The sequence below is a fragment of the Oryctolagus cuniculus genome, chromosome 13 (genome assembly GCF_051225735.1).
Source record: "Oryctolagus cuniculus isolate XC-2025 breed Fujian yellow rabbit chromosome 13, ASM5122573v1, whole genome shotgun sequence".
NCBI classification, from domain to species: Eukaryota; Metazoa; Chordata; class Mammalia; order Lagomorpha; family Leporidae; genus Oryctolagus; species Oryctolagus cuniculus.
This window is the reverse complement of record NC_142879.1, coordinates 39,097,207-39,112,021: the sequence shown is the minus strand read 5'-3', so window position 1 is coordinate 39,112,021 and position 14,815 is coordinate 39,097,207. Positions and strand designations below refer to the sequence as shown.

At 52.7% G+C, this 14,815-nt stretch overlaps 1 protein-coding gene across 1 annotated transcript in view; it reads right to left on the bottom strand.

The window, feature by feature from the left end:
- Positions 1-4,365: 4,365 nt before the first annotated feature.
- Positions 4,366-14,815, bottom strand: part of PARP1 (poly(ADP-ribose) polymerase 1) — a 45,472-nt gene continuing 35,022 nt past the window's right edge. The window contains exons 15-23 of the mRNA XM_008268352.5: positions 13,386-13,469; positions 10,774-10,896; positions 9,498-9,626; positions 8,007-8,105; positions 7,373-7,525; positions 6,371-6,498; positions 5,863-5,924; positions 5,188-5,302; positions 4,366-4,908 (exon numbers count right to left, since the gene is read on the bottom strand). Coding sequence (XP_008266574.1) covers positions 4,827-4,908; positions 5,188-5,302; positions 5,863-5,924; positions 6,371-6,498; positions 7,373-7,525; positions 8,007-8,105; positions 9,498-9,626; positions 10,774-10,896; positions 13,386-13,469 — 975 coding nt within the window. The 3' untranslated portion in view covers positions 4,366-4,826. The remainder of the gene's footprint in view (positions 4,909-5,187; positions 5,303-5,862; positions 5,925-6,370; positions 6,499-7,372; positions 7,526-8,006; positions 8,106-9,497; positions 9,627-10,773; positions 10,897-13,385; positions 13,470-14,815) is intronic.

The following is a 14,815-nucleotide window of genomic DNA, read 5'->3' as shown; positions in this document are numbered from 1 at the left end:
CTACAGGTAAGCAGCCACACACAGTAAGCACCTGAGAGACTGGCACCTCAGATTTCGGGGAGTCAACAAGAAAGAGAAAAGCTTGGCTATAAGCACCAGATGGGCAGAGCCCAAGCACAGATTATCCCAAGAGTCTAGCAGTTCTCTCCTAGGGACCCTGACTCCTGCTTACCCTCTCTGGACAGACGTGCCACTCAGAATTCAGAATCCACTGATCTAAGGGGTGAACAATTTGTGTACAAATGTGACCTAGGGGTGGTGCTGTGGCACAGAGGGTCAAGCCACCGCCTGCAGCACTGCTGTCTCATATTGCACGAGCTTGAGTCCCAGTCGCTCCACTTCTGAGCCCATTCTCCTCCGCAAATGCGGCTGGGAAAGCAGCAGAAGATGGCACTCGGGCCCCCTGCCACCCACGTGGGAGATCTGGTTCCTGGCTTTGGTCTGGCCTACCCCTGGCCCTTGCAGCCATTTGGGGAGTAAACCAGCAGATGGAAGACCGGTCTTTCTGTAACCCCACTTTCAAATAAATAAATCAATCTTAAAAAAAGCCCCAAATCGCAAACATGATTTGGACATTCACAGATGCTCCATAACTGAGAATTCAGTTTAATATGCAAACAGCCATTCCAACCCATCATCAGAAATCCTAGACTCACTGGCTGCTCTACTTCCGATCCAGCTCCCTGCTAACGTTGCCTGGGAAAACAGCATACGATGGGCCAAGTGTTTGGGCCTCTGCTGTGCTTGTGGGAGACACAGATATCAGGGCTCCTGGCTTTGATGTGGCCCAGTCCCAGCTGATGCAGCCATTTGGGGCAGGAACACCAGATGGACACTCTCTCTGTAAATCTGCATTTCAAATAAAAATAACAAATCAATCTTAAAAAAAAAATCCTAGACTTGGGACAGTTGCTCCCTGGCTTAGAACTGCACTGCCTGTAGCTCCCTAACCAGTTGCTTCAGTCTTCATTTCTCTAATTGGTCATGAATCTATTTGTGACTTTTGGAGTTATTTCTTTTGGTTTGCAGTGTTTTTGGTGGTTGTACTTTTGGTGGCCTTTACTGGATGTGGTGGTACCCGGAGGCACTCCTGAGAGCCCCCAGCTTCCAGACATAGTCCTCCTGGCCTCCACCAGGTAGTATTTCCCTTGGGGAACCAGGATCAGTCACTCAGGCCAGTAGGGTAACTCTCTTTGCATTACTGGGTCAGTAGTATAAGGAGCTCCTAACAGCAAGGTGACATCTTCCAGTGGGACCATTTTCCCTTGGAGACTAAAACCCCCAGATAGAAACTGGGTGTGGGGTATTAGAGGGGGTCACAGTGAGGTGGGCTACTCCCACTCCAATCCTTGGCTCCAGGCTCGTGAGCTGCGGCTGTGGGAAGAGCAGCACGTACTGATCTCTGATTCAAAGCATCTACAGCATCCTGTTAAGATGGAACCCTATGCCTTCAGGGTGTGGTCTCACAAGTGGCAGCACGACGACCCATCCCACCTTTCAGTCAGGCCACTTCTGGGTGACCAGCTATGTGGCAGAACCAGGTAAGTCATGGGTATGGGACCACTGCTAGGTTCAAGTCCCTCAATTAGAGCCAGCTGTGTGGGAGCCCACGGGGGTGCAGGAGCACTGGGCCCACCTGGCATTCGGGACAAACACCTCAGTGTCCCTGAGAACAGCTCTGCTCTTAGGCCAGTGCAGGGCAACCTCTTTTACACGAGGGCTAATTTACTAAATGCTAAAAAGTTTGGTCCCATTTTCTTTTTCTTTTTTTTTTTTTTTTTGACAGGCAGAGTGGACAGTGAGAGAGAGAGACAGAGAGAAAGGTCTTCCTTTTGCCGTTGGTTCACCCTCCAATGGCCGCCGCTGCAGCCGGCGCACCGCGCTGATCCTGGCAGGAGCCAGGAGCCAGGTGCTTTTTTCCTGGTCTCCCATGGGGTGCAGGGCCCAAGCACCTGGGCCATCCTCCACTGCACTCCCTGGCCATAGCAGAGAGCTGGCCTGGAAGAGGGGCAACCGGGACAGAATCCGGCGCCCCAACCGGGACTAGAACCCGGTGTGCCGGCGCCGCTAGGTGGAGGATTAGCCTATTGAGCCACGGCGCCGGCTGGTCCCATTTTCTTTACTTTTCAAATTCAATCTCCAAAAATGTATCTTATAACCAGGGGAGGTGAGAGACAATGGGCAAACTGTCACTGATGTAAGCCACAGGAATGGCTCTGACAAGCACTCATCAAGCACCACGAGACCTTACTGGGCTGCGTTGCCACAGTGAGACCAGATGTGAACATCCCTGCCTGGAGAAGCGGTGGCAACGCCTGTCTCCAAAAATCAACTCCCAAAGCTTCTGGGAGTTGAGACACAGAATTCAAAGGAGTGGAGATGACAGCCCTTTGGGAACTGGGACATCTGCAAGCGCTTGGGCGCACTTCAGAGCAGAACAAAGCCAGCTGAAAGGGTCCAAGACACACCACTCGCGTCCTTCAGGTACCTGCGCTGATCAGCAGAGGACCGGGCTTCCAGGACATCAGCGTGAGTATTCATGCAGAGCGCACACTAGGCTTGCGCCAGCTGCCGGGCCGCTGCGAGTTCCCTCCTAAAAGCACGGAGCTGGAGCTTTAGCCCCATGCACGGCATCAGGCCAACAACTCCACGGTTCCTCTCCGGCCGGGTCTGGGAAGCTGAGGGGGCCACTCTCCACCGCCAGGAGGGGGCAGCACCTGAAGCGCAGCAAGAAAATCACCAGCGTGGCATCCCCTGGCCGAAACGCTGCAGGAACAGCCAGTGCCTCTCACCACCTTGGCCAACACACACATGCGCCACGGTGTGCTCTGGGGCGTGAGCCAAGCGCCACGTGGGACAGTACTGCTGTCAGGGCGCGGCAGCTCGCAGGAGAGGCGCACAGCAGGACCCCGAGTTTCAGTCCAAGGCTGGTTTTCCAAAAATTTTAAATTAACAGCTTGCTTTTAGCAGCTACTCTGAAACAGGGCTTGAATTTCTTTGAAATATAAAGTAGAAAGCAGTTATTCAGGCATAACAGGGTAGGTTTCCCTTAGATTCGGAAACGTCAATCTCAGAAGAGAAATCAGTTTTGATTACAGGGAACCCATTAAGCAATCACTCCAACCTAAAAATACTTGTTTACTCAGGCAATGAGAGGGTAACTGCCTTTCTCCGTGCTGTTAAGTATGCAATATTTGGGATGTGGGCTGTCAGGTCGAAGGTGCCAAGGATGCTCATCAGATTACAGACACGGAGAAAAGCTAAGAACTTCACAGTCATCAAATGGATGTACCACCTGTCGTTCTGTACCTGAAACCACACCCCTCACCTTTGGTTTGCATGAAGTCACAAACATGGCTGCCACCACCCACAGGACACAGCCCCGGGTTCACAAACGGCATCCAGGAGACCTCACTGCAAGTGGCTCAACGTGAAGGACACTCCACGTTTCTTTTCTTTCCCATCCTGGGCAAGGTCTGTCCTCTGCTCTCCTCGCCAAATCACACAGCGTTTCCTTTTGCGTTGGAGACAGCAGCTCTTCACTTGGTTTCTAGAACCCAATTCCTGGCTCTAAAGCCCTGCCCGTGTGCTTTTCCCAGCCTCAGCCACAACTGGGGACTCCGCTCTCTGGCCCACACTTGCCATCTGCCCTCTGCTAAAGGTCAGCAGTGGCACACGTCATGTCCCCGGTTTGCAGAGAATTTACATGTGAACATCTAGGTGGCACGGCCAACACAGGGTTGTCTGTGAGGCAATGAGGTCTGGGTGAAGCATAGAGCAACACGGCACGTGCTTCATCGCGGCATTGTCTCTCTGAAAAGCTGAAGAGCAAGCCAGAGCGCGCCTTCTTATGCGTGGTCCACCTGCACTCAGGGGGGTGTTCCCAGCGGGCAGAGCCCTGTGTGCTGGGGCGTATTCTGGAGTTGCAGACACGTGCGTGCGGACGCAATCCCCCTGCAGGCTCTTTGGACCTTGCACAGTGAACACCGAAGCCCATCCATAGTGAGAATGAGACCACACACACAACACGCAGGAACAGAAGCCATTTACATTTTAATCGAGAATGACTATTAGCCCTTAAGTAGCTACAGCGGCATCAGAGATGGTTTTAATTTGGAAGACAAGATTGCTCATAGGAAAATCGAGAATTTAAAATCTAACTTTTAATTTACTATACATATATTCTGAGAGCTTCCAAGTTCAAGCATTTCTGGAAAAGGAAAGCTCTTCTTGTTTCTAAGTGTAAAAAACTTAACATTCTTCCATTTGGACTCCCCATACCCACTGCCCAAGCCCAAACCAACAGCACCTCAACCAAAACTAAAAGGGGGAGCATAAATACAAGATAAAAAAAGAAAATCTAAGTAGTATGAAATTAGTTTTTATTTTTAGCTCAAAATAAATGTTTAACATTTTGCCCGAACCAAAACTAAAGACGAACACTTAGAAAAAAGGGTGGAGCACGCTCCTGCCCCTTCCCGGGAAGCCTGTAAGGCGGATGCTCTAACGAGGCGTGGTTCTTTCCAAAAGGCTAGTCTAGGCCAACAGAACAAACAGAACCCCCACCCGGCTCTCCCTCCATCCGCAGCTGCATCTACCAGGGCTGTGTCTGGCGGGGAGGACTCTCCCAAACATCACACAAAACAAGGGGTGTCGGAAGTTGGGAACCACCTCTGAATACGTTCATATAAAATCCATTCTAAGGAGATCTAGCACAGGTAAACAGCCATCACCCAAACAGGTGAGCAGGACTCCTGCCGGGGCTCCAGCGCAGAGGGGGGAGCCGCAGCAGAGCCTCGGGGGGCGACTGGGCCCCATCTCACCGTTCACCACAGCGATGTCTTGAAGTTAAACTTCAGTTTCAGCAGATACTTCAGATTTACCTGAGCAATATCGTAGACAATGTACCTGGAGGGAAGCACTGTCAAGGAGCCAACGGCTGCACCACGGCTAGTAAATGGGCCCCTGCCCCACGAAAGGCAGTGTGCCCGGTGCTCACTCAGGGTACCTCCCAGCACTGGGTGGGGTGGGGGCTCTCAGACAGGTAATTCTGGATTCCCAGCAAATCCTCTGGGAACAGGGGACCTGGTCACCATGAGACACACTGTAGGGCAGTCTCTGCCCGCTGTCTGCCACAGGGAATCCCAGCGCACCGCCTGGCCACCCACAGCACACACGAAAGGATACTCGTTATACAGCAGACAGGTGTCGTTAACACCAGACGAGATACCGGTCCCCAGAGGAACCTCCACACCATCCAGAGTAATACTAGCAGAAGGGTCAGGAGTGGTTTTGCCCAAACCTGCAAAAAGGTGCAAGTGCGATGAACCGAGAGAACAGATGCTGACAATGTTCCACGGAGGTGAGATCTGTTTTATGCTGGGTCTGTGTGCTCATTTTAAACATACAGATCCTATATCCTATCCCTCAGGCGTAAAACCACGGGCTATGGATCAAGATTCCCAGGCATCAATCTTAAGAGATTTTTAGCAAGCAGCGGCCCCTGCTATGGGGTCCATATTTCTGAATAGAATTCTAAAGCCATCATTTCACACAGGCAGTCGAAGGCCCTAAATCATCAAGTGCTGCCAGCTCCAGTAATGCCAGAAATTCCCAACACCACCAAGCCCTAGGAGAGCCCTCATGCTACTGCTTAGAGAAGCAGGTTGAAACTCCGCCAATGAGTGCACCCGGCTGCGGGGCCCACACCACGGTTTCCCTATGACACTTGCAATGCCAGCTGGTTTCAAAGCATGCACCTATTTAACAGCCAGCCAAAGAACACAGCCTCGAGAAAAGAGCTCCCTCCCGCACCGCCCTCTGGTGCTGCGCAGGGTGTGGGGCCTGCTCCGGAGACATTACCTTTCACACTGTGCTTGCCCTTGGGTAACTTGCTGATATGCGAAGCTTGCTTCAGTTCATACCTGCTCAAGAGAGGACGGGCTCAGAACAGCCTCCAAGGAACAAGGCCAGATCAGACAAGCACCTGTAGAACCCACTCCACCTTTACGGCCAGGAGCTCCGAGGTGCAGTTCTTTTTGTTGCTAGGACCAAGATGGACTAATCAGATTTTTTTCTGTGGAGAATGTGGAACCAGGCTTAGGCGGCCGATCCCATCTCAGTTGGTCTTGGTGAGGGCTGGGGAGCTACTGCACGACCATCTTCGGTGTACTTCTACCTCTGCTTCTCAGTGCACAGGAAGAACCGCCAGGGCCACTCCTGAGGCTAGGCCGTACTCCCGTCCTTGCGATTTGAGGCTTCCCTGCACTCCCTCGTCCCCTTAACTTGACTGGGTTCTCTCCTTACAAGCAGAGTCCTGACTGGCAGGAAGCTGAGGGTCAGCTCTGCGTCTCAGGGCCAGGTTACTCACATGTTTCCAAGGGCAACTTCTCCCAACAGGATCAAACCGATGGGGTCTCCCTGAGACGTGTGGCAGTAGTTGGCACTCTTGGAGACCATGTCGGCGAAATAGATCCCTTTACCAAACATGTAGCCCGTCTGCAGGGTTGGAAAAGGGACAGCTGAACACCTTCTCCCAGGAAGGGAGGAACAGTTACTTACGGAGTGCCTACTGGAGGCAGGCGCCCAGCCAAGTGCTGCAACCCCTCACTTGCTGGAGGTCGGCACTCAGCATCAGGCTGGGCCATTCAGGCCTTGGTACTGTCGCATGCCCAGGGACTCTAAGAGGTTACTAAACCTCTCTGGACCCTGTGTGCCTCTTCTCTCAACCGAGGAAAACAATCACATGGGGCTGCTGTGGAGCACCCTCTGAAGGCTGGCCATCATTTCTACTCCTTTCTCATGTGAAACATGCGGCTCAGAGTGCTTAGGACGGTGCCAGGATCATACAAGCTCTTCAAGGTGAGAGGCTTGGAGGAGCACTCTAGGTCCTGTCCAGCCTGTCACTTCTGTAATCTAGCAGGTGACGTAACACTGCCCTGTGCATGGGTGGCGCTTTCCTCAGTAATTATCCATGTTACTGATGAGGAGGCTGAAGTTCTTGGAGGCCGCCTGGCTGGCAAGTGGTAGAGACAGGTCTGGACACAGGCTGGCCTGTGGCCCAAGTCTGTGCCGTGCACACAAACACACCCAGTTAGTGTTCCCAGCAGGCCATGGCCTGGACACTTCTGACCCAGAAACTGTGTTTGACACATGTGCAGCTGCACCATCCACAGGGCTGGGTCTGGAGGATGAAGGTACAGACACCATCTGGGAGCTCTGGCTGAGGGGCAGATGAGCCACCAATGCACATCTTCAAACAGGCCCCTTATACAGGGCCACATGGACTCCCCCCGCCCCAACCCCTGGGATCTGTAATGTTCTTTATGGAGACAGGGACTCTCACCCTTCACCACCCAGCCCAGGCACGTACCACAGGCGCTTCAGGTGGGGCTATCCGCAGCCCCTGGGACAGGATCCCAGCAAAGTTGGTGGTCCTGGACCCATGCCACAGCAACCGTCGGTTATGAAGCTGCTTGAAGGGCTTATAGCGTTGGCTTTCTCCGTCACGCTCTATCTTAAAGATCTGGTCCAGGCATCAAAGGGAAACAGAAGCAGCCAGGTGTTACTCTGATAAATGACAAGATGGGATGGGATATGGGAGGACGGAGCCGAGTCCCTGCAGCCAGAAAGCTGAAGGTTTGTTGTAGGATGGGAGGCGCTAGGCCGAGATGAAGTGGAGAACCCGTCAAGGTCCCACCCAGCAGGAACTGGCCATGACACCAGGCAGTGCTGGGCCAAAGCTTGCTCACCTGAGCAATTGTACCCCTCTGGGATCATATTTTCTGATTTTAAAACCAGGTCTGCAGATAGGAAATGTTCTTTCAAACAGACTAGAAAGCCACCCCAAAACTGTAAGACTACTAATTTTCCTGCTCAACAAATGAGTCACTTCCTCTGATTATCTGGCAAAGTAGGAAATTCTTTTCTACCCAGGCCCAGGATGGAGGAACAGGCAAGAATAGCTGGCAGGAGGTAAAATGGGGTGGGGAGGATGGGATTCTTACATCAACAACTTCCAAGTCATATGCATTGTGCGTGGTCGCATGTGTGTTCTTAACGTATTTCCTGATGACCTCAGCTTCTTCGGAATCTTTGTCAACCACCTACAACACAGGCATCTTGGGATTAGAGCCACGGAGACCCCAGGAGAGCCTCCACGGAGGCAGGAAGCCTAGTCCACAGGCTCGTGGATGTTCAGATCAACACTACCCTCCTCAGTGGCAGCTCAGGCAGGACCAAGAGCCTATGTTCTAGGTCTATCCAGTGGGCAGGCCCTGAGCTGGCGGTTCCACTTTCTTCTCACACCTGCCTCTTCTAGTCAGGTTGCCGGAAGATCTCAGGCTTTCTTTTGTCTTAAAATTCCTTGCTTTGGAGTACCAGGGAAGCTAAAAACCCAGGGCTGTGAGCGAATAAGGAATTTCTAGAATGAGGAGCTGGCTCCTGGCACAGGCAGTCCAGCTCATCTTGAGTTTCAGCATGATGGATGCGGCGGGTGTTTGGCCAAGTGGTCAAATCACTCATTGGGAAGTCCACAACCCACAACAGCGTGCGGGGGGTGCGGCTGGGGGTCGAGTCCTGGCTCTGCTCTTGATTTCCGCTTCCTGCTAGTTCATGCCCTGGGAGGCAGCAGGTGATGGCACAAGCAGCCGGGTTCTTTCCACCCATGTGGAAGACCTGGAGAGGGTTCCTGTCTCCTGGCTCTGTCCTGGCCCAGCCCCTGCTGTTGTGGGCATTTGGGGAGTGAACCAGTGGGTGGACAATCTCTGTATCTATCTAAAAGAACAAAACCAAAAAACAAACGAAATCTCACAACAATGACTGAGATTAAAAGTGGTAAATACGCAATCAGCTGCCAGGGGTTTCTGAGCGTGGAGACGAGCTCAGCTGCTCTTATCCTCAGGGCTATGGCTGCTGAGCCTGGCGCAGAGCATGTCCATCAGACCAGCAGCCAGCAAGTGGGAACTCTGCTGAAGAGGGCAGAGGGTGTCGTGCAGGCGGCCATGTGCGTTCTCCTGTATTTTCAAGTTCTTAGTCGCAGTTCAGCACCCTAGGGAGCCCAAGCACTGCTGTTTATTACAGCTGCCCTCAGGCTGTCGCACCTCTGAAAGTTCATGCCAACAGAGCTCCTCTCCAGATCAAGGGGAAAAGTAACTTCCAGGAAAACCCCCTCAAAATCCATCTCTACACCAAGAGTGGGGAACCGTTTTTCCTGCCAAAGGCCATTTGGGTATTTATAATCAGCTTAAAAATTAGCCTTCTGTGGATGTACTGAACTGAGTCCTGCCTATGGCTGCCTTGGCAGAGCCAGATGAAGCGATGTTCGGGTCTCATATGGCCCAGGCCTCGTAAGAGATTCCCCACCCCTGCTCTGCACCAAGCTGAGGCCGTGGCTTGGAAGCCTGCCTGCAACCCAGGGCCAGCATCCAGGGGAAATGCCTGAGGTTAAGGACCACTGCTCTCAGTTAAGGCACTTGAGGAAGGACTGGTCTTGTCACCTTAATGTCAGTTTTGAGCTTCTCATAGTTGACATCGATGGGGTCCTTGCTGCTATCATCAGATCCACCCCTGAGCAGACTGTAGGCCACCTCAATGTCCAGGAGGTTGTCCAGCATTTCCACCTTGGCCTGCAAAAGAAAACACCCTGAGTTAACAGACTCACCCAGTTTTGGCACAGGAAACCAAGAGCAGAGGTGGACATCTGGCCAGTGGTTTAGATGCCCCTCGGGAGGCCCACATCCCATATCAGAGTGCTAGGGCTTGAGTCTCAGCTCTGCTCCTGACTCCAGCTTCCTGCTAATGTGCACCCTGGGAGGCAGCAGGGGATGGCTAAGGTAGTTGGGCCCCTGCTTACATGGGAGACCTGGATTGAGCTCTTGACTCCCAGGTTAAGCCTGGCTCAGCTACTGCAGGCATCTGGGGTCTGGACCAGTGGGTGAAAGATCTTTCTGTGTGCAACTCTCTGGCTTTCAAAAACATAAATCTAAATCAGCTCCGCCTAAAGGAAATAAAATGCAAGACATCTATGTAATTTTAGACTTTCTACTTGTCACATTTGCAAAGGGGGGGGGGCAGTTAGCTTAGTGGTTAAATGCCACTGGGACACCTGTATCCCCCACCAGAGTGCCAGGCTCTACGTTCCAGCTCTGTTTCTGAGTCCAGCTTCCTTCTAATGCAGACCCTGGGAGGCAGCCGAGATTCTTAAGTACTTGGATCCCTGCCGCCTACATGGGAGACTTGGCCCGGTTCAGTCTGGCTGCCGTGGGCATCTGAGGGGAAATCAGGGAACAGGAGGTCTTTCTTTCAAAAAATTAAAAACAAAACAAAAAAAGAATTCTACATGCAAATAGCATTCAGCACAGAGAAGGGGGGACCCCCCTTCAGGTCAGGGACAGCCTGTCACCTGCTGTCCACAGTGGACACTCTCAAGAATTTCTGGGATGCTAACGAGGCCTCACTGCCTGGGGAGGTGAGGGGGAGACGTAAGAACAGTCCCTTTTCTCACACAGTGGTGGCAGCAGGGACCAGCAGTACATACCACACTCAGCTAAGACCTTTTGTGGGCTCCCAAGAAGGGGGTGCAGAGTGAGGAACTCCCTGCCCAACCGCACTGTCCCCCAGCCTCCCTGGGCACAGCAAGGGTAGGAGAAACAATCAGTGCTGCCCCAGCCGACTCCGCCCATGTGTGCACAAACCCCATTTCACGTGGAGGCACTGGCCGGGGAGTGACACCCGGGCCAGCAGACGGCCACCCCCTTGTGAACGTGGTGCTACCTGCACGCTGTCTGTGTTGTTCAGGAGCGGGGGCTTCTTCATCCCGAAGTCGTGGGGGATCAGGGTGTAGAAGCGGTTTGAGAGGTCCAGGATCTGAGATTCACTGCTGCCCTGGGACACCGCCTGGAAGTGTGGAGACAGAAGGACATGAGGTTGGGAGGGCAGATCAGTGCCCCCAGCACCTGGCCAGCTTTCTCCTCTCAAAAGCAGCCTGCTGCATGCATAGGCCAGGGTGCTCAGGGGCAGAACCCCTACCCTGCTAACGGCAAGCTCAACATATGACAAGCTTCTCATTCAAATCCCCTCTGAACAAACAACTGTGCTGTTACGTAAAGCCCCTCCTCCCCAGCCATGCTAAAAGTCAGCTGTAAACTCTAGGTAGTTGGCTTGTAGGTACTGCTAAAACATTTTTTGCATGTATGAAAATTTTTCACAATAAAATGTTGAGGGGGAGGGGCCGCCCATTGCTATAAAATTCCATCAGGTCTTTATCCACTGCCCGATCTCATCTCTGGGGCAGGGAATTTGTTTTTATTGTACCTGAGGAGGTTCAGGTGGCCAGAGAGAGAAGCTCAACAACCAAAACTGCCATGGTACCACTCAGTGCTCTGTATGCAGAGGGTGCTCACTAAGTGTGTGAAGAGACGGAGGAGCTGGAACACTGGGATGCTGCTGCCTATCTGGACAGTCAAAGACCTGGCACCCTCAGGTCTAGGTCCTGTCAAGGCATGGACCTCACCAAGTCTCACAGCTTCTATGTGTGCCCCAGCTGGCTCTGGGTGAGGGCCAGGATGCCACTCAGCCCTCCCACTTGGGGATTCTGGACCAGGAACGAGTTTGGACTGAGAACTTTGCATATTGTCAACCAGTAGGTAACAAGCAGAGAGGTCACTACTCTGGATTAAATAGCTATTTTAGGGCTTCTTCTCCAGCACCAGTCAAGTCCACTTCCTGGGCCCGCTTTAGTTCTTTCTTTTTCTTCTTCCACAAGCCAAGCCTGCACTCTGTCCTGATGTAGCTCGAAGGCTCTAGGGGCTGGAGGACCTTGGTGGACACTCAGTAAGTGTAGAATGGGGGTGGATGTTGTGGCGCAGCAGGTTAAGCTGTCCCTGGAACCCCTACATCCCACATGGCAGTGCTGGTTTGAGTCCTGGCTACTCCACTTCGGACCCAGCTTTCTGATAATGCACCCCTGCCACCTACGTGGGAAACCTGGACAAGGTTTTCAAGATGAAAATAAATGAACAACAAAAATGCTGAATGGATACGAATGAAAGAAAGAAAGAAATTGTCTTTTTGATGACTTCTAGTAACTGCAAAATAAACCCTCTTCAAGACACACAAAACAAAATCACAGTTATCTTTTTTTTTTTTTTTTTTTTTTGACAGGTAGAGTGGACACTGAGAGAGAGACAAAGGTCTTCCTTTGCCGTTGGTTCACCCTCCAATGGCCGGCGCGGCCGGTGCACTGCGCTGATCCAATGGCAGGAGCCAGGTACTTCTCCTGGTCTCACATGGGGTGCAGGGACCAAGTACTTGGGCCATCCTCCACTGCACTCCTGGGCCACAGCAGAGAGCTGGCCTGGAAGGGGGGCAACTGGGACAGAATCCGGCGCCCCGACCGGGACTAGAACCCGGTATGCCGGCGCCGCAAAGCGGAGGATTAGCCTAGTGAGCCGCGGCGCCGGCCAATCACAGTTATCTTTAAGAGGAGCATCACACTGTTTATCAAGTTTATAGAGAGCTCATGACAAACCTGGTAACTGAAAACATTCATTAGTAGGGTCAGCACTGTGGTACAGTGGGTTAAAGCCCTGGTCTGCAGTACAGGCATCCCATGAGTAACGGTGCAAGTCCTAGCTGCTCCACTTCCAATCCAGCTCCCTACTAACGTGCCTGGGAAAACAGTGGGGGATGGCCCACGTGCTTGGGCCCCTGCACCCATGTGGGAGACACAAAGAAGCTCCTGGCTTTGGATTGGCTCAGCTTCAGTCATTGCAGCCATTTGGAGAGTGAACCTGAACCAGTGGATGGAAGACCTCTTTCTCTCCCTTCCTCTCTCTGTAATTCTTTCAAATAAATAAATTTTTTTTTAAAGATTTATTTATTTATTTTGAAAGAGTTACCACAGAGAGAGGAAAGGCAGAGATAGAGAGAGAGAGAGGTCTTCCATCCGTTGGTTCACTCCCCAGTTGGCCGCATTGCGGCCAGAGCTGTGCTGAACCGAAGCCAAGAGCTTCTTCCGGGTCTCCCACGTGGGTGCAGGGGCCCAAGGACTTGGGCCATCTTCCACTGCTTTCCCAGGCCATAGCAGAGAGCTGGATAGGAAGTAGAGCAGCCAGGACTCGAACGGACGACACCCACATGGGATGCCAGTACTGCAAGTGGTGGCTTTACCCACTACGCCACAGCACTAGCCCCAATAAAATAAATCTTTTAAAAAAAATTTCATTAGCTTTATGAACAGTAGGCACTTGTCATGTCCACTGTGGTGGGAGAGGATCCGAATCCTCGTGGACTGTAGTTTGTATGTTTATTCTGTTAACCCTGAGGCCATCCCACACCAGGGATAAGGACCCGGCCAGGAGAGGCCGCGCGCGGCCCCTGCTCACCTGCTGGACCTCGTTGAGAATAGAGTACGCGGCCTGGATCTGCCTTTTGCTCAGCTTCCCCAGAGGCATCTTCTGAAGGTCAATCTGAGGAGACAAGGGGGTTCCCCTTTAAAGCGAGGCACAGCACACAGGAGAGTGGCACTGAGTTCCCTCGCTTTAGGCCCCCAGGGGAAGCAGTCAGGAGCCTGCCGGACCTTCTCAAGGAGAATCATGACCCAACTCCAGTGTGCAGTCCATCCCCACCCACACAGGGCTGGGAGTCACTGGGAAAGAAGAGTCTTGCTCACCTCATTTATAGGCAGGACAAGCCAACCCCAGCTCCCCCACCCCTCTGCTCAAGCAGTCCTGTACTTCTGGAACAGGAGACAGCACAATTCCCACCCAACTCCAAGGAGAAGATAGGGAACGCTGGTTATGGCTCTGCATCTCAGGCCCCGGCCAGGTGGCCTTCCCTGGAGTCCCAGAGCCAAGGAGGTACCACCTTCCCAACAGGTTCCCGGCCGGAAAACAAGAACCAAGAATTTCTAAATGGTGGAAGTGACTTCCAAAGGGAACACACTCTTGAACTTATTTATGTTCCAATCAATGCTGTCCCTTCCTGATGAGTTGAAAGGTTGAATGAACTTCTGTTTCAACAATACCACTGCTGCCCACAGTACCTTGAGAACCATGTTGAGAGGCCATGAGCTCTAATGGGAAGAGCAGATGTGCAGCCAGAAGGCCTCATCACCAGCTGGCCACAGGGTGGTCACCTGCTGCCTTGTGTTCCACTTCTAAGACTGCGCCACCTTGCTCAAAAGGCACCGGCTCTCCTTTGCGAGCTGAGGCTGCCTGTGTGGCTTGCTTGGCCCCCAGTAATTCCTCTGTGTCGCTCCCCCTCTTCGTGGAGGAACGACACAGGACCCTGCGCTGTTCTTTCATCTGCTCGGCCCTCCCCGGGTTTGCTGCTGGTTCTTCCCGGGTTGGCTACTATCCCTTCCACCTCCGTGGAAGGGCAGTTCCCCCGGCCACATTCCCCACTTCCGCAGGGGAGCGGCACACCGCCGGCCGGCTCTCTTCGGGGGCTGCACAGGTGTTCCCTCAGATGTTCCCCTTAGATGTTCCTGGTGCATGCCGTCTCTCTCCTCCTTTATAGTCCTCCTCTGCCAATCCCAACTCGGCTGCCCACACGCCGAGTACGCTGCTCTCCTCCAATCAGTAGCAAGTCCTACAGTTTATTGGTTGAACTGGAGGCAGCTGTGTGGAAGCTGTTTACTTCTCTCCCAGCGCCATATTGTGGGAGAGCAGATGCATAGAATAAGTCTTAATTCCAGTAACTCAGTCCAGTCCGGATTGCTCCCCACACTCTGTGCATGACTGAGCCCACATTCTATCCTGAGACATTTGTCCCTGAGGACTTTCCCCGCAGAACCTTCTGAGTTCTTCGGGGG